Genomic DNA, 23,999 nt, shown 5'->3' with positions numbered 1-23,999 from the left:
TTATTTTGAAATGATTTAATAAAGCCTCGATGTCGACGGTTTTTAGTATGTGGTATAGTTTTTTATTAAATGTTTCATCGGCTAAATTATTTTGACGTGATTATTACGAGAATTCTTTTACGGATTCTTGCGGACATTATCATCTATAGTTTTTGTAATTAGATTGCATTGAGTTAATGACTTAAATTAGAAAGTATATTTTAATAACGTAATTAAATTACAGTTCATTAATTTGTTATTAGTTCTACTTCTTAGTTTTGTAACATTACCTTGTAATATTTATTACTATCGATTGATGTAAATACCCATTTAAAATATTATAATTAGAAAGACAAACAACTATAAATAAAGAACAGGTACTTACGTGGCCTTGTGCATCCATCGTATTATTGGTCAGCTTGAGCTTGCTGAAAGACACAGGATTTGCTGTCCAGTGGTGTCCAGGAGCTGGGGAGTCGGGGTGCAGCATGAGGCGGCGAGGAGACTGGGGTTCAGCACCCCCAGCCGCTGCCCATGCGCCGCCCGCCCAGCGCCAGCGCCGACGTCCCACTAATGATAGTTCCAGCAACACACAGTACTCCTCGCGAGGATCTAGGCCGCTGAGGGATACCCGCAGTGAAGGAAACATACGTCTGGAAACATAATTCACCATTAATCTGCTAATCTAACATATAGAATTTTTAAAACTTAAACTATTGAAAGGTTGCATAAAATGAAACTAAGTATTATGATTAATTAATTATGAATGTGTATTTATTAATATTTTTTTAAACTTCGAGTTTCTTTTAAAAGCTCTTTTGTATCAGTCTTAAAATTCACAAAAACTACGAGGTAATGAAATTGTTTGTATAATATAATAGTTAATTATTAGAGACGCTTTTGAAATATATACAACATTTTTAACAATATATTATAACGAACTTAAAAATTGTTTGAACGTCTTACCATAATGTAAATATGTACATAATTTGTATCTACTAATGTCTTATCGAATTCTAATGTAAAAGAATGTTCGAAGGTGTTTATGAATTTAAATAAAGAAAACAAAATTGAAACTTCACTTAAAAAACTAACACTTAACAGTCTATAAAAGATAACTTTGTGGCTTACAAAGGCCGAGAGAGTTTGACAAAGAAGTCGATAATAAAATTACTGCTTCGGAGCTTCGTTGCCGGAGACAATGGGTGTTTGCGCGTGTATTTTATCGTGCGTATAAAACCTGATAGGAGTAAAAGTGTCGATCAACGAGCTTTTGGCACCCGTTTGTGGACGTCATAAATGAAAAATGCGCGTGGCGCCGTCTTATCGCCGGTCAAGCATCGCCCGCCGGGTAGCTACTTAGCGAATCAACTGTGTGATAATTACGTACCTACTATAGAGGGCTAATAAAGAAAAGGCTGTTTATTTGTTTAAGGATAGCTTTAAAGAAGAATAATTCAGTCATGATTTTTTTTCAAGATTAAAGTCTATTAATTGTAAGGATTTGGAATCGGATTTACTCGTAATTATACTAGTGGTCGCCCAGTGTTCGAAATTCGACCATAATTAATTTAAATTTAGAACGTTATTATGGTTCTGTTATCAAAGACTATACTTCTATAAAAATAAACAAAAGACCTATATATGTGTGTGTTATGTTTTTTTGTTGATTTAATCTATATTTTATGGATCATTTAAAAAAAATATTATTATATACATTTAAAAAAAAAAAGAAATTCGCGTTCTGCACTCACTATCCTCTCCACCACCTCCTCTGTATAAAGTAAATTGTATTGAAACTGCGAATTTTCATCCTCCTCCGTCCGCGCAAATTTCGTATAAAGGGGTACAAAGTATTTGCTTCACGTATTAAAATACCTATAGATTATATATGCACACATATACGTAAATATTTTTTACTTAGACAAGTAACAGCTATAATTATAATGTAAATATTATTTAGATAAATTACATATTCACTTTACAATTTGGATGTCAACAATTGAACACAATATTTCAATAAATTCTACACATTCCGTATACAGGTACTCGATTATAATTTACATAATCCAGTCATGTCTATACCATGGTACTATAAAGCTCACACGGCCCCCATCAAAGTCCCAATTGTTATCACAGAGCGCCGGGTCTCAGTCATCCGTCATAACGCGGTGCTATCACGACGCCGGGAGGCCGCTAATGCACACGATAAGAACAGCCACAATTAACAACGCACTAAATTAGCTTCCATTTAAACTTTACGATGCCGGCTACCGCCTTACGTGCTATCGGCGACGACCAGCGGTGGTTATCTAATGGAAAGGAGCCAGGCTCTAACAAATATCGGTTATAGAATACTATGAAATAAATAGGTATAATTTTGTTTGTAAAAGTACTCATTAAAATTTAAATTTAATAAAATTCAAATCGAATATAAGTTAATATTAATTTCGACATTTTTATTTTCATAAAATAAATCTTACAAAAACTGAATTATCTTTTAAATTTTATTATCAACATTTTATCATAATTTTTCAAGATTATACGAGACGGTGTCAAAAAGTTTTTCACTTAATGTATACGATAACATAAATCTCTTATCCGTTTTCGACAATGTTGACACACGTACCGCTCTCCGACTCGACAGAATAAACAACGAGCAAGTTAAATATGTACTCTCAATACTTGTACACTATCGACGCATCGTGTTGACTGTACCAGACAAATCCTTTGCTACCGTTGTACGAGTAACTTGTAATCTTCACTCGTCCATTTATCGAGTCTTTGAAATCGCCGAGAAAGGTGACGATCGAAGCGCAAAATGAGCAAAAGCACCCACGACCTCACTTTAAAAGCCTATTATAATCAGCTACTGCAGAGAAAAGGATCTCTAGATACGTCCAAGATACTGTTAATGCTGCGTTTATAGCCCGACTATCATCATCAATACTCAATCCTTAAAGCTAAATGGCTTTTTGGTCATTAACAGGCAATTCAGTTATCTAAATCCTTTAAAATTCTCATTTTTCTGCACTCAAAAATCTCGATACGAGCACTCACAAGACCCTAATTAATATCCGCATTTACATTCTCATTTATAAACACATGAAACCTTTAATTGTTCCGACCTCATTATCAGCAAAATTTACAAGCGATCAAATTTAACGATTAAGACGAAATATCAACTTTCATTGCATCTCGATAAATGAAACTCTTAGGTCTTTCGAATTAACGATATTGTAACAATCATAAACGAAATGTTCACGTCGCTTTAACGATATGTTATACGTCAATGCAAATGAAATAAGGAGACTATAAAATGGGAGCACCATAAAAGGCGGTCGAGGGCGCGCTAAGCCGCGGAGGCTTCGCCGGTGGGTAGGGACTTAGTGGAATACAATGGGACCACCAAAATCGTGTTGAATAAACTTTAGAGTGGGTCGTAAATCTGTAACAACTTGCCAATTGCCGCACGGAGGCGCTAACAGCGCGGGAAGAAACCGCCACATCCGCTCTCGCATCCGCACTCGAAAACCTAAACGGACTGCGAATACCTGTTTGCAATCGTATCCGCCTATTATGTAAATACTTAAATTTTTTCATAGTAAATTTGGAAAGGGCGAATACAATGTAAAATAAAAATATTTAAACAACACATTGTAGTTCACTGCAATTAATACATATGTACCTACTATGCGTAACTACAACATAGTCATAATAACTGGAACAAAGAAGCCGTGTCCATCGTAAAGCTCCTTTCTTCTCGGCATGACATCTCTCGACAAGCAATAAAATTATCCCTAACCTACCCTTCACGACTTCAAATTATCTTTACTACTGATTTCATGGTTGTTTTATCGTCAAGTTCAATGTTAGGACGCAGTGCGCTAGTTAATGTGACAGATGCGCTCTAGTCCTCGACATCTGCTTCGTTTCCTCTTTGGATAAACAATCTCTAATTTTCAACTCGAGTACCCGAATTTAGTATTAACCGAATAACTCTTATAGTTGCGTTCATTAGCGGGCACACGAGAGGTTCGGACCGGCCGGTCCGGTCCCAGATGTGAGCCCGGGTAAACAGAGAAACACTCCTGCTTCATTGTCTGGTGTATAAAAAGTTGGACACCTGGATGTGTCAAATTGTTCACTCAGGTTGTAGTCGCGACCGCGCCGTGAGAATCGCAGCGACGCGGTCGGCGGAGTGTTTTGACTGTGATTAACAATGTTATGGCAATGTTTGTTGTAGATATAAGAGTTGTTTTTTTTTAAATTATTTTAAACAATCTTCTTGGGAAATGATCTCAATATTCGTAAAGTATAATTTAAACACAGATTAATAACGAGTCTTTAGTATATTAGGTACTGCATTAAAAAAATCCATGTCAAGTATACAAAAGTTTTATGTAAGATAAACCATTCGATCTTTTTGTAGTCGTAGCAATTCCCAATGAAAAACTATCATTAATGTATCTCTATTAATAAATAAGGATAACACAGCCGTTAATATTGTCTAACATATAAAGGGCGGTTCTGGATGCGATGCGCTGTTGCATTAAAACTTAGTAAGTAATGATTTGTATGCAAACAAGGTCCTTAAATATTTTCATAAATCTTCACATAAACGTCATAAAAATCAAAAAAGAAATATACCATATGCTCGGCGGGGTCACTTCTGCAAATAGAGTTGACTTCAAAATATGCTTGTAACAAAACAAATAAACCAATTTTGGGACGGATAAAAAAAGTCCAGTATCGTTCCGAGCGACTAACTCAGTATTAGCATATTGATGGGCTTCTATCTGTCCATTCTTTGTTTAAAATCAGCGACAGCACCTTCAATCATAACGTTCGTGACAAAAACTTAATCTTTTTTAGTCAAACTTTTTATTTTATGGACCTCTTTTTGCCCACTGCGGCTGCAGGTGGCAAAAAATATTACGTTTTGGGATCGGACATACGTAAATTATTTAACAATCGTCAAAAAGTTTAAAAAAAATTGGCTGTCAATTATAACGTATTATATGATGAATAATAACTATTTGTTGATAAAAATTGTCTAAGTACGTTCCACGAATAGTCGAAGGGTTTATGTTTATATTAAAGGAAGTTTTATATACAGCAGGTGCAATGCAAATGTTGATTTTTTTATTTTTGTGTAATTTGTATGTTTTCACGGTCCTTTTTAGTAAAAACCTTAACTAAAGATGATTGATGATACGCTGGCAGACGTAGCACATGACAGGTTGCGTAATTTTGATATCGCGTAAAACAATATTTGCAGTACAAGGGCGAATAAGTATGACAATCCTGTCAACTGTAAAGCTGAAATATTGATTTACGATCTGACCAACCAAAAAGATCAAGTAAGAAGTCTTGCAGGAATTTTAAATTTTTTAATTACCCAGTCGGCGCCTTTAGACTCTAAATGTGGCGTACGCCAATTGCATCCTTTTCGTAATGCGTTCGCAGATTATAAAATTGTCTTTTAAAATCACCGACGCAATTAAATCTCGATCACGATTATTGAATATCGAATGCTCTTGTTTTATTGTTACGACTTAAAACAAAGAATTAGCATAAAATAAAGAGACAAAACGATTACCTACTGGCAAATTAGATTTTTACAATTACGAAATATGATGAAAAGTTGAAATACAGTATTAAATCGTTTTAAGTAACCATAGCTTTTTAATTGCTTTCATCTTAAGCTTTTATCGTGAGATAAAGGAAGAGGAAAGTCTAGTCGTGCGCCGGCGCCGGTAGATACGTTAGTCAAAGCGATTGTGTCCTTAAATTGCGAAAGCGGCCGACAAACGGGCGGTAATTTAGTTGACAGTTAGTTTTGTTTGCAAGCGGAGCGCCCGCGCAGGACAAAGCTTATCGGTTCGCCGCATCTAGAGCCTATTATGCGCCTTTTGACGCCGATCAATGCGGACAACAGATCATTTAGATAACAACATGAGATACTGAGCGATTTCGATCTCGATTTCGTCGTATCTTCGACTTTTTTACTCGCTACACGTATTTCTTGATGTACGACTGTATACATTTTAATTTTTAAGTATTTTGTAATTATCTTTTTTCAAAGATGCAATTTTAATAATTAATTTTTTACTCTCATCTTGCGGATCGATCAATATAAATAATTCCGAATGTGATAAAAAGTTATGAGAAATCATAGGATCAACGTTTCGAGTGAAGTAGGCGCACGGCAGTGGCGACTGCCCATCGCTCGTTAGCTCCCGACCGCGCATAAATCACGCCGTTTTATGAGATCTTCCAATTTTTTAACTCCCTTAATGAAATGCGAGCGCAGTATGGGACCCGACTAGCGACATTAAAAACGACAAACCATAAGAACGGACAGTTTCTAATTATAATTCTGTCAAAGCTGCGATATAAGGACGGAATTGATGATCACCTGAAACGCGGTGATTTTTATCTTATACTGAGATCTAGTAGATAGTGATGTTTTTACTATTAGTAAAAAAAGTTATGTGTGATAAGAAAACTAATAATTATTTATTTCTTGTTACAAATAATAAATAACTATAATAACAATAATAAATATAAATATATTTAATTTTAAGAAAAAAAATAGTTGTAAGAAAATAATTTATTACAAATATTTATTTTTTACAAAACGTATAAGAAATATTGAGCTGTAGTCAGACTTGAATATTAATTGACTAAGTATTTACCGATATACGCTTGTAGTTTCTTTGCATGCATTCGTCCGATTAATTTACAACCGCATGAAATCGATTCCGCGGACTTTCAAAGACGTGAAGTATTGAGTTAAATACCTTTAGTCATAGAGAAAGAATAAATTAGACAAAACAGATTCAGTTTCTGGAATATGTTGTTAAAATAATTGATTGGTTTTCTCGAGAAACAGACATTAGAAACAAACAAATGTAGGTATGCAGATTATTAGTACTAAATAGTATGTATGAAGTGAGCGATTGAACCATAGCATTTGAAGATTTAAATGAACAGTCAACCATCAAAGCAGATTCTTTTGAAGAAGAGATTATGTAAGTGGAATACCTAATTGTTTTCACGAATCGAATTATCTTAAAGCGATTACGCTTCGAAGGAGCGTAGAGATCGCAAGTGACTATCAATCAGTTGGTCCATCAAGTGCAGGATCTTCGCTCGTCGTAGCGTAGAGCCGCAATCCCTAGAAGCAACTCGTCGGCTAATTACGAACGTATGCCTCGCGACCATGGTTAGTATGCTTAAACGGAAATATGGATTTGAACGGCGCCTGTATTTTAGGAAGCGATTCGAGGAAGCGAAAGGGAGATACAGTCGCTATGGTTGCGAATTAAAGGCACGGGAGTTGTTCGCCGACAAAGAGGCCGCCGCACGCGAACCGCACCCGATTCACAATTAAGCCCGCGTGTGTTAATTGAAATTAATTCGGAGCGTATGGTGTAAGCATTCAAGCGGCCTCGCTTTGATACAAATGAAATAGTTACTGCTTCAAATCATAAACATAAAACTGATATCTCGCTACATTAAAAGGGTAATAGGTAGGTATAATTACGTGAAAGATTAGATTATTAAACGTTTCTTTTTTTACCTTTTATGTTTTTATTTATCTATTATTTCTTATATAAATGAATCAATAACTCATTAAAATGATATTGCGTACAAAATGCGACGTAATAAAACTACTTAACTTTGGGCAAATAAAAATGTTATCGTTGTAAATTGTCATAGTAATTAAAAGTTAATTTCGTTGACATGTATATATACTAGAGGTATATATATTTAGCTTGTGAAGTATCGCCGATAGCTTGCCCCACGGACGAGTGATCAAGGCGATTATACTGGGAATCGCGCAGCGTGTAATGTGCCGAGCTCAAACACGCCGCGTCGCGTCATCGCAATTAGTGGGCGGCTGCGGGTTGCGACACTGCCGCGTATGCGTTATTGACATTGAACCCTTGTTCCATAATTCAAAGAAATATGTGTGATACGCTTCGCCACTTTACGCTAAACAATTGCCGGCTACTCTTGGATCTGTTAATTAAGTATGTACATATGTAACTATAACATATGTATTTTGAAAATTTCACATAGCGTTTGATAGCACGTTATACCTACTTATGTTACATTTTTGAAGTAAAACTTCTTGATGCACGCTTGACTTGGGGAGTTAGCTGTTGAATGCGTAACGAGAGCGTTACGAAAAGTGTGATCGGGCGAGGCAAACGGAAGTTCAGAGGGAGATATAAGTTAGTGAAGATAGAAAGAGAGAGTTACGTTTCGTAAGCTTTACTTCAGTCGTGTAGTCTAAAGCACACTTGTTTTTTTAATGTAATGTTTGTTTTACAGCGTTACGTTCTCACAATTCCAGTGGGCCGCAATGACACCCAAGTGACACTTTTATTAAGAAATCGTGCTAGTCGCCGCCTGTCCATTAGTTAGTATTTATTAGGAACTTTACGGTAAATTTAAAGGAATGTAAGCGATATGTTTATGTTTTAAGGGTGATTGTCGTAGTAGACGAAGCGTGGGTAACAATGGTAGCGACTAGCAGATAGGCATCGCGCGTGATGTCGCGATGCGCGTCGGCGCGATGGTATCAGCGCGCGCGCGGGTGGCTCACGTTGGTACTGATAGTCTGGGTTACACAGTTCTTTTAGACAATGTGAAATTAAAATAACGTATTGTACTTGCATAATTATCCAAGACACGAAGTAAACATATACATTCATTTAAATTAAAACAGTAAGATATATGATTAACTTTTAACATGACGCCTAATTTTATTTGTTCAATTATCTTGTTAAATAAGAATTGAATAAGTTAATATTTTTTTTTATCTTAATTAAAATATATTTTATTTACGTTATTTTTTTAGTTGACCTTAAGAAGACAGCGGGAAACCGCTGGATTCAGAGTGCGCAGAATAGGACGGATCGGCGCACAATACGGGAGGCCTATGTCGAGCATGTGGACTGTTAAAGGCTGATGGATGGATGGATTCGTTTAGTTTAATATATTCCATTACTGAACAACAAAACTTTGTTTCTCCCTATATGAAATATTTATGTATTAATTTATTATATGTATAACCACAAGTACCTACTTATAAAACAAAATTATACATTTGTACTGCACCGTAGCTGTCCACTTTTATACGCTTAAATATTTATACAATACTGTATAAACATGTCATCAATAAAATAAGTAAACGTGATAATTTGTAGTTATGATTTTTGAGGTTGTCGTATTTGAAATTTTTGTAATGTTTCGGTCGAATGATTTTGGCATGATATCGCCTGGCGCCGGCGCGCATTTACATATTATTGCGAACTCGACTGCGGGATAAGATCTCACGGGTGGAAATACAAATACCATAAGTTCATGACATTTTTGTTCACTTGATTTTTTTCTTCGATATTAAACAGTTTTCGTACAGTTCAATGTTTTAATAAATAAAAATGTATACCTACATATCTTTTAATGATTGAATCGTTAAAAGTATTCTGGGAAATTTGCTTTAGAACTTATTTGCTATTATTATAAAAGTAAAATTGAAAATGTTGCTTGGAAAACTAAAAATTTATAAGCAACTTAAAATATGTGTTCTAAGTAAAATGCCTTAGAGCTCTCAAATCCCTGAACCAGGTCTCTCAAATCCCGTATTAAAAAAAAATAAGTATATAATATTGCAATGTTAATTTTCATACTTGTTCATAATATTGATATATTTGGTTTTTTTTTTTACAAATATTATTTTTTTAGGTCAAACATTTATTTTGTTTGATTAATTTCTTGTACTAAAGTAAAAACTGTAGAAGGTGACTTAAATATTGTAAGTATTGTCTACCACATAACAATTCTGGATGTAACTTTTTTCGTTGCTACTTTTGTACGTGTTTAAATTTTAACGATTTATATAGGACGCACCCACAGTTGTGCCGTAATGGTAGAGATTTCGAGGAGATGCACTATGAAATGTCTCAGCAATATGAGCACGTACGACTGATGTATCTGATTTAACTCATGCACCTGGGTGCCAGAATGTCACAGATAAAATTTTAAAAACTGTTGAAAATCGTTATATTATAAGGATAAAAGTAGATCAAGCTTCAAATCCAATTTAAATCTTATCGATCTAATTTAAACGTGACAAAACTAAAATTTGAAATCGTAAAGTTAATCGTTTATCTGTATATTACAAGTTGTTAGCAAACAAGAACGGATTCCGTGAGAATAATTCCCCGCTTCCACGTAACATGGGTTAAACGCTTGTATCGAGAGATACCGATCTAACCCGGACTGTTCGTTGGCGCCATAAAAACAAAACATCACTAACACGACCACTTTCTTCCCTAAATTATTCGAGGAATTTACGACGTTTCGACTGACAAAAATGTTATAACCTAATGAGAAATTATCATCAAGGGTCGCTGTCGTCGGCAAAAAAGGATTCCTGAATCGATCGATGATGCTGTGGTCCGCACATTTTTTACGTTCTAAATTCAATTTATTGTTTTCGTAATAGCCTTTTTTGAGGTTCGATTGTTTTAGGCGAGGCGCAGGAGACGCTGATGATTTTGCGTTTTTGACGATTGCGCTGCTACATGAATTTGGTGAACGGTCCAAAATGAAGGTGTTCCACCGATGAAATTTATTACTATCGTGTTTAGTCATCGCATTTAATAACAGCAATGGTAATGTTTTTTCTAAAATCCCGAGCTAATCAAGGAGAGTGCGCGCTCCCTGGAGACATTGCGATATGATCGTTCGGTGGCGACGGCTTCGCGGCGCGTGCTTCGGATTCCGGGCCCTACGCCCCTTTGATTCTGATTTTCCCATTACTTACAATGACGTTACGCTTTTTTGTTTCATTGACATTAATTCTTACGTCACCTAAGCCTTTATTACGCTAAACGTTCTCAATCAACTTTGAGTCGCACAAACAACTTCGTTTTACGGATATAACGATTTGATAGTAATTGCGTGAAGTAAATTTAAGCTATTTATTTATTTTTTTTCGCTCGCATCTTGAAATGTTGAACTAATACATAGGACATTAATATACAAATATTCGTGCAAATTACTGTCGTTTTTTTAACAAATCTTTGTTAAATTGGGTCATTGAGTGATTTTTTGTCTTTAAATGAATAAAATATCTAATTGCTCACCTTACTCATCACGATGTTTCGTATTGGGACCGTTTATCTGCTGATCTTAGCTATAGCTGCGATTACATAAGTGAAATACTGCTGTCAAATTTTCAGGAGACATTGAAGAGTGATGAGTGAAGTATAGGGGAAGCGGTTGAGACTCCGGCTGTCATAATCTGATTATTAGTGTTACGAGGCTGGGCGGGGCGCGCGGCGGGCGGCCGGCGGCACCGCAGGAGGTCGGCGCCCGCGCCCCTCTCGCTCACTCTTGCCCGTCGCTCCCCGGCTCAAAGCGAGACAAAGCATGACCCACGCATCACGCAGGCGACAAACGACCCGTGGTAAAACAAAAGGAATGCTGGCTGAGACGCTTTGAGGCGCCGGCGCCGCTCTCCTCGCTCTAATCACCCATTTTAATTACGACACAGATCGAATCAATTAATCGGTATTTCTGTTAAAATAAGCGCCAGCTCGGGGTTGCGTTTATTCGTGATGTTCAATCGTGGATATGACTGATACGATCACATACCTCAAATCTAAAAGTTTCATAGAAGCGACGATTAAATTTTACGTGATTGACCGTCCCGCCGCGCCGCGCTCTGCTGTGCTCAGTCGCGACATGAGATTTCACATTAAAGAAAACACGAACGCAAGACCTCAGACGTTTTTAATTATAAGTTATGATTTTTTCAAGCGAATTCGGGCGCGCCCTTCCCTTTGGAATAACACGAGAATAAATAACGAGTTTTTATGCTGTCTGTTTGTTTTTAAAATGGCGGGAGGTCTGCGCGACGACACGCGAGCGATCTGCGCCGGCGCGCCTCGCCCATTTGTCATATTTCGGTTTCAAGAAAAAACAAATGACCTATTCTATCCTAAGCAGTATTTGTTTGTTTGGACGATGATTATTAAGGGTTGTATTATCTCCGAATACCGAACAGATGTAACATGTCACTTTTGTACAGTTTGTGGTTTGTTATTACGAGAACGTTTATTTGTGTAGAGTTTCATGAGCCTATAAAAATTCCAAATGTGTTACTATCATTCAAAGAGTCGTTAATGTAGATACTGTTCAAAAATTATAAGTTAACATGTAAAATGAAGAGAGATGTAGGATTGGTTAGCTTTTTGTGTGTTGTATTAATTAACAGGCGCAGGTGGAAGGCTCATGGGTCTCCAAATCCTTCGTAATACATAAAGCAAGCGCATGGCTGCCGTATGCAGCAGGTGTTAACTTTGCTATATACCTGCCACCCGAAAACGCTTGCACAAACGAACCGCCCAAATCTCTCTGTTTGCACTTTCCATTTAGTACACAGCCCCACTACTCTATCGCTGGATAAAGTCAAACTCATTTGGAAGAGCGCTAAAAGCTCCGAGCTTCACCAATTTGTGGCGTTTTACAAGCTCGACTCGTGTGCTAGCGACGAGTGTGAAATAACTCAATTACCGCCAACGCGTGGACGCAACTAGGCTTCAATAAGAGAAATAAATTAAATATTTTGACCCATTTCGATTCCTATGGCGCCAGGACCGGCGCCGGCGCGCCCCCGGCCTCTCGCGCGGCTTCATTAGTACAAAACAAACAAAAGTGACCTTTAGACCGGTGCGGGCAGTTAACGAGATTCACTAAAGTCTGGATAAAGCGGTAAATTATCGAAATGATGGGTAACCGCACGGTGGTCCTGTTCGCGCTAAATAAAAAAGTGTAGGAGATGACAGGCTTGGAAATGATTCCCGCTAATTGCGCGCTCGCAAAAAGCGCACTCGTATGAGCGCTGTGACTTAAATAATTAAATGTACATTGTTTTTAATTATTTATATTTGATGAATTTAACTTATATATTCTTTATAGAGCTACATTCTGTTATCGTAATGTCATTAAACAGAGTTTAAATTACGCTATATTTTAAAAGATAATGCTTAGTCGAGATCAGTGACAAGATGGATAGCTATAAGCGAGGAAGAAAATCGCGTGGCAGCCTCGAGCAGGAAACGGTAGAGGCGCTGAGACCGCCACGAACATATAATTTCTTCACTGCTCGAACTCGAGACCTCGCCTCACATTATTGATGACGAAAAAAAAAAATAATTGAAGGGGTACAGTCGTAAAGCAAACAAGCTTATAATAAGGTATAATTTGTGCTCGGCCATTTAGAGAAATGCACAAATTGCTATAAAGGCAGCTGTTTGTTTTGTCTATGACGGAGGTCCGGTTGAACCCAAATTATTCGTTAACAAGCCCCGCGTCAGATTCGGCAGCCTTAATGGGTTTTCGTTAAGTTTTTGTTGCAACATATAAATTTATGGCAGATAAGCAGCTTGCTTAGCAATTACGAAAAACCATTTCGACAAATGTCGTATTTAATTTCCTGTAGAAACTACTAAAGAATTTTTAATGGTTTTACAACTGTTTATATTCAATTTCCACGGGTTTAAATTATAATAATATTATATAAAATTGATTTCAACTTATTGAAATTAATTTTCCTTGTACTTCTATAAAAGTACATTAAATCATTGTATATTAAACCCGATTTCAATATAGCGAAAATTGTTTTTTTTTTAATATTGAAATTTATACAAATATCAATAAATCAATTATTTGTTTGTATTACACATTCATACCAAAACTGGATCACTAGTAGGTAGGTATCTTCCTACGTTACAATTCAATGGAAGGAAGCAATAAAAAAAAACTTTAATTTAAATCCAATTTACATTTTGCAATTGGTATATCATTTGATAATTGTTACAGATATTGTAGTAAATACCAGAAAAAAAAAACATTTGTTATCATTCTATTATAAAAATAATAAGTTAAATTTTATTTAATAAGTAAATCTATTCTGTCAATACTGCTTATTTTATTCTAGCTATTTGTTAACTCCTTAGCATTATTTCAGCCTATCGCAGTCCACTGCTGGACATAGGCCTACACAAGTTCACGCCGAAAATGGCGTAAACTTGTGTGCTTTTTAAGTTCTAAGCTGGTAGTGGAACTGTGTTATCCCTTAGTCGCCTCTTACGACACCCACGGGAGAGAGGGAGTGGCTATATTTTTTACCACCGTAGCCACAGAGCGAGCCTTAGCATTATAGTATTAAAAATTTACCTAACTGAATGTTCTATTTATTACGTTATGACAGTATCAAGCGAATCAATACCAGTGAATATAAGTAATACTTAAAATATAGATAAGTTTACAATGTTACATGGGGTTCACTGTGACAATGAATCATCATCACTCATCATCTTCATCCCCACTTCAGCCTATCGCAGTCCACTGCTGGACATAGGCTTCCACAAGTTAGCGCAAAAATGGCGTGAACTCATGTGTGTTGGCCATAGCCACCACACTGGGCAGGCAGGTTGGTGACCGCGGGGCTGGCTTTGTCGTACCGAAGACGTTGCTGCCCGTCTTCGGCCTGTGTATTTCAAAGCCAGCAGTTGGACGGTTATCCCGCCATCGGTCGTTTTTTAAGTTCCAAGGTATTTGTGGAACCCTGTTATACCTTAGTTGCCTCTTACGACTAAGGGATAAGACAGCCACCCACGGGAAGAGAGGGGGTGTCTACATTCTTTGCTGCCCTAATTACACAGCAGCAGCAATGAATAAGAAATTTATTATACATCGAATAAAATACTACACCATTACACTTACCTATAATATAATTATCTATCTCTTTTGCTTATTAAAACACGACAAAAGCTAACAACTATTAGTAAACATATGTGCAGTTTGAGGTGAATAGCAATATAAAATTAAAAAAGACTATTCATTTATAGACATAATACTACAGTTATTTTAAATGTAGCTCAATAGGAATTATTTAAATATCAATAGTAATACGGCGGAGCATACATTAAAACACAGTGCTATTATACAAATTAGTCTGGACCATCTTTGACTTCCTGGTGGCTGTTGGGCCTTCTAGGATAACCATAGAGTATAATTAGGTATAGCTTAATTTTCAAGACATATGTACCTACATCTGTAAGTAAGATGTTAATATGGGCATTTAAAACAGTCAGTGAATAGTCAATGAATAAGTTTGGATATGTAGGATTTTATTTTTGTGTTACCCACACATTAGGAATTCTAAATATTTTTGAATATCATATCAAAAATTGACCGCTCCAGCGGGGTTCGAACCCGCGTCTCCGACTGACCGTGTCGGCGCTCTAGCCAATTAAGCTATGGAACGATGTACCCGCTAGAGCGAAATTTTTTTTTTTTGATATGATGATTTTTATTTTCGGTTTAAGCGAACCGTGGCGCGGGTTCGAACCCCGCTGGAGCGGTCAATTTTTGATATGATATTCAAAAATGTTTAGAATTCCTAATGTGTGGGTAACACAAAAATAAAATCCTACATATTAAAAATAGCATGGTGTCGTCTCCTGTCAAAGATTTTCATTGTAATATGAAACTTTGAATAGTTACGGGTCTCTGTAAAGAACTCACTATAGACGGCGCCACGGTTCGCTTAAACCGAAAATAAAAATCATCATATCAAAAATTTCGCTCTAGCGGGTACATCGTTCCATAGCTTAATTGGCTAGAGCGCCGACACGGTCAGTCGGAGACGCGGGTTCGAACCCCGCTGGAGCGGTCAATTTTTGATATGATATTCAAAAATGTTTAGAATAAGTTTGGATTGAATATTTTACGCTCAGCATTAAAGTTTGACAAGCTTATCTGCCAACATTTTTATTTGTAGTTATTTGTGTTACTATATGCTTAGCTTAAAAGTGAATAAGCTACATACCTTCCCCCCTTAGTGATAATCATCTCAGTGCCGATGTCGTGGAAGCGTCGCCACAGATCGCCGTTCAACAGACGAGCTTCGCACGCAGGTGGCTTTGCGTCAGCGCCGACGCGATGATCTGTGGAAACCGTGTAAATCTATCTTGAAAACTCAAAAGTTTGTGAGTGTACATTTATTGATTTTTATGTGCTTTTATTGCAAAATTACGGAAAGTTTAGTAATAACGCTTGGTATATTTATAGATTCCTAATTGAAGACAGGAACCTTGATTTGAATTACATAAAAATACACAAGTTAATAGTGCTCTTGAAAACATTTAACAAAAGCAGTAATGCTTGTAGAATACCTTATAAGATTTGTATTAAAAGTAATATATAGAAAAATATAAATATATAGGTAACTGCGTATCAAACAATTTGCCAAACATTTGCATAGAATGAATTATAAAAGTTTTAATTTATTTTTTCTTTATAATGTATAATTATAATGTAAAGTCACTTAAACTAAATACAAGTTTTATTTCAACAATATATTTCATTTATTTCAATAAGTGAATAATGAACATAATTAGTCCTTGTTTTATTATTAGGTTTGTAAGTAAAAGCGGAAATATTGTTCAGATATTTTTATTTGAAATCCTAATAAACTCTATGAGAAAAATAACATGCCTATGACATACTGGTTAACAGATATAGTTTAGGTAAATATTCGTACTTAATATTTATTGATACTATTAGACTTCTCTATCTTAAATTTAATTTATTGACAGTAATTTATTTAAGTATATGTAACGTTAAGAGTCTTCAAACTGTTTTAAAGGTATTTTGTTAGGTTATTAATATTCAGTTCGACCAGCTCAGTAGTTACTTTTATTACGGTCAATTAAGATAAATATATCAGATAAGTGAAATTAAATTTACTTTTGACACTGATTTAATACAAATACATGTAAATGTTTTTAAATCATAGCCTATTATATATTTTTTTCATCGACCAAAATCGGCACTACACATTCTAACATAATTCAAAAACAATATGTTAAAATGATACGTATGTCAGTAATGAAATAAAAATTCACGATATTGATACCTAACTTACCGGTTGAGTAGGTCTTAATATTATTTAATACATAGATTATTAATAATTGTAAATACATAAGAAGAGTTACAGCAATCCATTGGTTATGTTAAGTACACGACATATCTTGTATATCGTGCTTATATATGTATAATATTATAATCAACACACTGCAATATGCACTTTATATCTAAGAGTTAAGTTTTATCGAAAGTATAAAATATGCAATATTGTAGTATGTATTACTACCGACATTGATTGCTCTGTAACCCATAACAGTTCTTATTACAAAGGTCAAAAAATACAAAATTGTGTGTCAGTTTTTAGAGTTGACCATATTATATTTTGTAATTGCAATCAAGCGGTGTCTTTGATCGTGTCTCATCAAGTATCCGTAAGCAATAAAATACTATATATCTAATATCGTTGAATATTTACAACGAATAAATTTTTAATCGCATCACTTACAATGTTTTATATAATATACGAATGTCTGTTACGTTACATAAGACGTTTATAATAGTGGATAGACGACTAGAATTATCACCCCGAGTTTATGTTTACTGTCCTGCTTCTGTATCGTACCATTGTGTATTAAATACAAAGCTTTAGCCACAAAACATAAAAACAAAGTTTAATCAAACAAATACACACACACACACACACACATATACACACAAGCGCGAGCGTACCTCACACGGATAAAAATATAAAAAACAGACACAAATGACTGTATAATAAAAATATGGAGCCTGGTTTGTAGTTAGTCTATTTTAAAATATTAAAAGGCGTTGTGATAGCCTGTAGCTACCTACCTACTAAAAATGTACCCATTTTGAACAAAGTTCTTTATCAAATTTTCGGAGAAACAATTAAACCTAATTAAGATATAATCAATTGACATGTATTACGTTAGATACCTTTTCAAGTAGTATGTTGTAAACTAACTAGTTTTCTAATAATTAACAATAGTTTACCTATAATAGTTAACATACAAATACAATATAAAAACTAAAAGCTTCTGTGAGTCATAGTTGATAGATTGATTGATCGTCATAGTCATATATATCTATTCATATAAATATATATAATTTTCCGCGTGGCAACTGACGTAGAATAGTGCCACCCCATCTCATCCCATGGGTATCTTAAGAGGCGATAGAGGGAAAACCACTAGAGGGTGGGCAGCAGCGCCTTCCAAACACATGGTTACAACTGCGATCGCCAACCTGCCTGGCAAGCGTGGCGATTACGCCAAATCCCCCAAATGGCAAACACGACAAAAAATAACTTCTGGACCGGAAAGGATTCGGCATTAACATCAATGGCGAGTACCTTACCTACCTCCGTTTTGCCGATGACGTAGTCCTTATGGCTGAGACCTTGAAAGATCTGAGCACAATGCTCGAGTATCTCAACAGTGTTTCCCAAAGAGTGGGTCTTAAAATGAACATGGACAAGATGAAAATCATGTCGAACTTCCATGTCTCACCCACTCCCGTTCGCATTGGGAACACAGTTCTCGAAGTTGTTGACCATTACATATACCTAGGACAGTCAATTCAGTTAGGTAAGTCCAACTTCGAGAACGAGATCTCTTGCCGAATCAAACTTGGATGGACAGCATTCAGGAAACTATAGAAAATCTTTGCGTCCAATATCCCGCAGTGTCTGAAGACGAAAGTCTTCACAACCAGTGTGTGTTGCCAGTGATGACATATGGATCCGAGACGTGATCGCTAAATATGGGTCTCATAAGAAGGCTCAAAGTCGCTCAGCGGGCGATGGAGAGGGCAATGCTCGGTATTTGCTGCGTGATAGAGTAAGAAATGAGGAGGTCCGTAGGAAAATCAGGGTAACCGACATTTCTCGAAGGGTCGCAAAGCTGAAGTGACAATGGGCAGGGCACATAGCTCGAAAGACCGATGGCCTATGGGGCAGAAAGGTGCTCGAGTGGCGACCACGTACCGGGCGCCGCAGCGTTGGCAGGTCCCCCACGACCGACGATCTGGTCAGGGTCGCGGTAAGCCGCTGGATGCGTGCTGCGCAGGACTGATCGTCGTGAAAAGCATTAGGGGAGGCTTATGCTCAGCAGTCCGTGAGCTGATATGGTACAATTTAACATTTTTAGCTTATATATTTTTTCAATAAACAGGCTTATAGACCAAATGAAAATTTTAAAATGTGACCGAGTATCAGAGAGTACAAACATTGATAAAATCGGTAGAAATAAAAGTAATGCTGTGAAACAGAAATAGGCCTATCTAACTATAAATTATTAAATTACTTTAAAAAGCTCATTTTAATATAAAAGCAAAACTATTTACTTAGATTATTAGGTCAGTAATAAGAAATATGTTATTATTATACGTTTTTAAGGGTCTGTTTTACCGATTGTAGATAACGCTATTTAACGGATAACGGTGTCTGACAGATAAAAGTTTTTTTTCCACCAATCCACTAAATGTTTTTTTTTTAATATCTACACAATACACATACGGTCGTTTGTTCCTAAAATAAGCAACTTAATGCTTGTGTTATGGGTAACAGCCGACTGGTATAGCTATGTTTTTTTTTCGATAAACATACTTATAAATAAATCATACATATGTAGTCTTTCGACTGGTTGGAAGGCTCCTTTTCTATATTTGCAAGGCACGGGCGTAGGTTATACTCGCACTCTTTACAATACTATGTATGTAGTACTTAAAATGATTATAACAAAATTGTAATGCGATCCGATCCAATCTATCGTGTGGCATAGGAAGTAACTCAGAGCAGTGCCTAGGACTTGCGACCCAGGTGTAGGTTTAAGGAGATCTCCTTTGGGATACGTATCAACGCTCACCTTCACTGCTCGAGTTATCCGCCATAATATGTAACAATTAATTCGTATGCACAAATTAATTATCGAATGAGTCTAGGTTAAGCTACTAGCAGGATACAACAAATGTATCGTGCCAAGCCAGAGCCAAGACGGCCTTAGCCGAGGTGACACCGTTCGTTTTATACATGTCAGAACAATTCGAGTAATATAATAAATGAGGGTAGGTGACTATCGAACGATGTGCTAGGTGGCGCGATCGTTGCATCTGTTGTTTAATAATTCCTTTCTAATTGCGTAAGACAGCGCTAATGCCGACACATAAATATATAAATAAATATTTATATTACACTCAGACTCGGGGTGGGAATCGAACCCACAACCTTCGGAGCAGAAAGCAGGGTCACTACAAACTACGCCAACGGGCTAGTCGGCAACGGGCTGAGCTATTGCTTTTCCAGATATTAATCTATAAGTTGTCGTTCATTAATTGAGAAAAAAATTACCCTAATAGTCTATCTTTAACAGCAGGTCTATTCCTCTTTCTGCTTTAAAAGTGTATTCGAAACTTATTTACAGGATAAAATTTTTCCGGAACCGGTGAAACCGGAAAAGAAAACAATGCAATGATTCATTAAGTAATAGTATAATTAATTATTACTTAACAATAAATAATTAATTTTAACGATAAGTGTTGTATTTCTCACTACACAATATACTTGTAGGCTATTTAAGTATACTTATAATATTTTTTCACTTGTAAATAAATATACTTTTATATGCTAGATGTTATTCTTTCAAAAGACATCAACGCGCACGGCATTTTGAGATTTATACGAGTAAAATGAGTTATGTAGTGTTGAGACTTTAGTTCTGTTATATGACATTTTTAAGATTACACATGAATTGATTTTTAAATACTCCGTCGCCATAAAAAAAATCTAAATTTTTTCTAATAAGAAATTTTTCTAATGTAGGCGCTTATTAAAACACATATAGTACCTACCTACCTGTCTATTTATCTATACAAATATTATAAAGCCAAAAAGTTTGTTTATTTGTTTGTCTGTTTAAATCGGATACTCTTAGGATCTACTGGTTCGAATTGAAAAAATCTTTTTGTGCAGCATAGCTCACTTAGGATGACTATAGGTTATTTACCTCAAATTAATACTTGTGAAACCGCGTGCCACAGCTAGTTTACTATTTGTTGATAGCTGTAGCGCTAAGATTATATTTTCTGACAGTAATAAATACATTTACTTGAATCAAGCAATGTAACCTCAGTTACAAAATTGTTAGATATAAATAAGCTCATTGGCTGTATAATTTTGACAAATAAAAGAAAATAAACACAAGAAAAAAAAGGTTAACTCACGTAAGCCACTTAAAGATGCGGCATGCAGCATTTGCTGCCGTAGAAGGTATTCTCCAAAATGAGCCTGGTCCATCATCATCTTGGTAAGTTCAGCAAAACTTTAAAAATGTCACTTGTAAGAGTCACTTCACTTAAACATAACGACGAACAAACTAGTACCACAAAAACAGTTCAGTATGAAAAGGATTTCAACAAATAGTCACGATTATTGACAATATTTCATAATAAAACAAATGAAGACAATATTACGCGTGGTATTGCAACGACAGCTGCGTTTACACTGACAAGGCTAGGATTGTCGGGCGGCGCGTGCGCACGGCCACGCCTATCATTTGTGATTGGCCGGGCACGGACTAATGGCGGCGGGCGTCGAAGCCTTCGTGCTTAGCGTTGTTCCTGAGCTTTCCGCCCGCCTTTATATTTGGCAGGTGATCGGACCCGAATGAATTTTGGATGCGTAGGCGCAGATATCGATGAAATTCTATTGTTAATATTATATTATGACTGAAGCACCGGCAATCGACATTTGTTAGCTTGAGATAGTTGAATTGTATATTACTAGTCCTTGTTATACCTGTTCTCGTAAAATACAGGTTATGCATTAAATTAGATATATTTCATGAAATTTTATGAATAAAACAGTTTGCAGAAACCTTTAGGAAGAGCATTATATTAATACATAAAAGAAATCAATAAAAATATAGATACGTAAAAATACAAAAGTATCTGCAAAAATAATTATACCTACTTCACTTACTAAAATACTATAAAGTATAAAGTTAATCCGTCAAAACTAAAATATAACACAATTAATCTGTGAGAACTAAGTAAATATTAATAAAAACAGTAGGCCCTTTTGTTCAGAAGAGTAACTACTTAATTACAAAATTCTAGTTGTTGTAAGCACTCAAACAGGCTCAAAAGTAAAACGCTCGGTTACTTGGTTAACCATTGTAAAATATCCCTAAGTACAGTCAATAACATTAATTAATACAAAAAGAAGCGTCGAGCGGGAAATGAGTCCACGACTGTTGACTAAACAAGCGTTAAGCCAACTACTCACATCACTAATGTCAAGAATAAGCATCATCAAGACATTATGTTATAAAATGAGGATATCACGTTAACAAAGATTTTTTTTATATCACTAGGTCGGCAAACAAGCGTACGGCTTACGGTAAGAGATTACCGTAGCCTATAGACGCCTGCAACACCAGAAGCATCGCAAGTGCGTTGCCGACACAATCCCCAATCCCCCCAGGAGCTCTGGTCACCTTACTCACCAACAGAAACACAATACTGCTTGAAAGCATTATTTTTTAGCTTTGATCTTCTGTAGGTACTACCCCAGTCAGGCTAAAGATTATAGAAGTAGGTACCTTCTAAATTTTATCTCAACCTATACAAAAGTAAGTTGAAAATAGATTTTTAAAAAATTACAGCAAAGTATACACGATATATAGGAACTATATCGAATGAACTCTTTGCCCACTTTTGACTATTATTTTATTGACGTGACAACTTCTAATAAATCGATGAACGCCGGCTGCATGCACGAAAAATAACTCATTGTCCCATTACGCTCATTGTACGCTTACGCCGCAACTATCTCTCTTCCACTCGATTGGCCTATGCGTCCGATGAGATGTTTTGTTATGACGTTGTCACGTCACGTATAACTGTTGTCCGTAAACCAACTTTACAGACAATTTTTACTATTTTAAAACGGGCTCTATTTGAGTCACCCGCGACCATAACGCCTGCAACAATGAAGAAATATAAAGAGTTTCAAAATATTAATTGTGAAAGTTTAAAAACTTGAACTCTTTACTCTGACTACATAAATGCTTTTTCCGTAAATTCCTGTTTGTAAGCCTAGAAATATTCAATCGGGCATTGGATCTATTTAGATATGGGTGGTCCTATAAAAATGCCCTGAAGGCGTCATAGAAAAAAATAATTTAGTGAAATAGTAAAAGCTATAAATTATAAAATCAAAGTATTTTTTGTTGAAATAGTTACAAAATCACATTCGAATCGTTTAGTTTACAAAGTATCCACGTAGGCATTCAATATTTTTAAATACCTAACAAATTTTAGTTAACCTTAAGCTGTGTTAACGTTGTGGTAGCAAATTTAAATTTGTATTTTTCGATATTAAGCCATAACTTTAATTGGTACGTCAACGTGACGTTCTACTTTTTTAAATCTCGTTTAACATGCAGTTTGTACGTCAACGAGAACCAGACTAACAGCGCAAGAAAGCAGATCGTATCGCATTGTGAATGACGCACGTTATTGACATCAATTAGAAACCTACTCTGACGCTTTGAAACATGCCTACTTTTTGTTAGCCGACTTAAAAAAAAGGAGGAGGTTACTCAATTCGACCGTATATATATATTTTTTTATTGTATGTTCGGGGATAACTCCGTCGTTTATGAACCGATTTTGATAATTCTTTTTTTGTTAGAAAGGAGATATCCCTAGTATGGTACTCTGATAAGGAAATCAGGATCTGATGATGGGATCCCAAAGAAATCGAGGGGAAACTCTCAAAAATCCGCATAACTTTTTACTGGGTGTACCGATTTTAATGATTTTTAATTTAATCAAAAGCCGATGTTTATCATGTGGTCACATTTAAATTTCATCGAGATCTGATTACAACTTATCGAGTAATCTTTGATAATGCGTATTTACTTGACTATTTTTTCGTCTACCTACGTTGTATTACTTGTCGATATAATTGAAATCGGTTTTTCTTCGTTTGCCTACAAACACAATTATCTTTTGTTTGATTTATTCACCTACTAAGA

The 23,999-nt window shown here is 35.8% G+C and overlaps 1 protein-coding gene across 1 annotated transcript in view; it reads right to left on the bottom strand.

Moving 5' to 3' along the window:
- Window positions 1-21,295, bottom strand: part of LOC123653965 (T-box transcription factor TBX6-like) — a 37,654-nt gene extending 16,359 nt beyond the window's left edge. The window contains exons 1-3 of the mRNA XM_045589934.1: window positions 21,181-21,295; window positions 15,902-16,019; window positions 365-632 (exon numbers count right to left, since the gene is read on the bottom strand). Of these exons, the coding sequence (XP_045445890.1) occupies window positions 365-632; window positions 15,902-16,019; window positions 21,181-21,259 (465 nt within the window). The 5' untranslated portion in view covers window positions 21,260-21,295. The remainder of the gene's footprint in view (window positions 1-364; window positions 633-15,901; window positions 16,020-21,180) is intronic.
- Window positions 21,296-23,999: the final 2,704 nt, after the last annotated feature.

This window comes from Melitaea cinxia, chromosome 5 (genome assembly GCF_905220565.1).
Source record: "Melitaea cinxia chromosome 5, ilMelCinx1.1, whole genome shotgun sequence".
Lineage (NCBI taxonomy): Eukaryota > Metazoa > Arthropoda > Insecta > Lepidoptera > Nymphalidae > Melitaea > Melitaea cinxia.
Note: the sequence above shows the minus strand (reverse complement) of the source record. Positions and strands in the feature narration are given on the sequence as shown.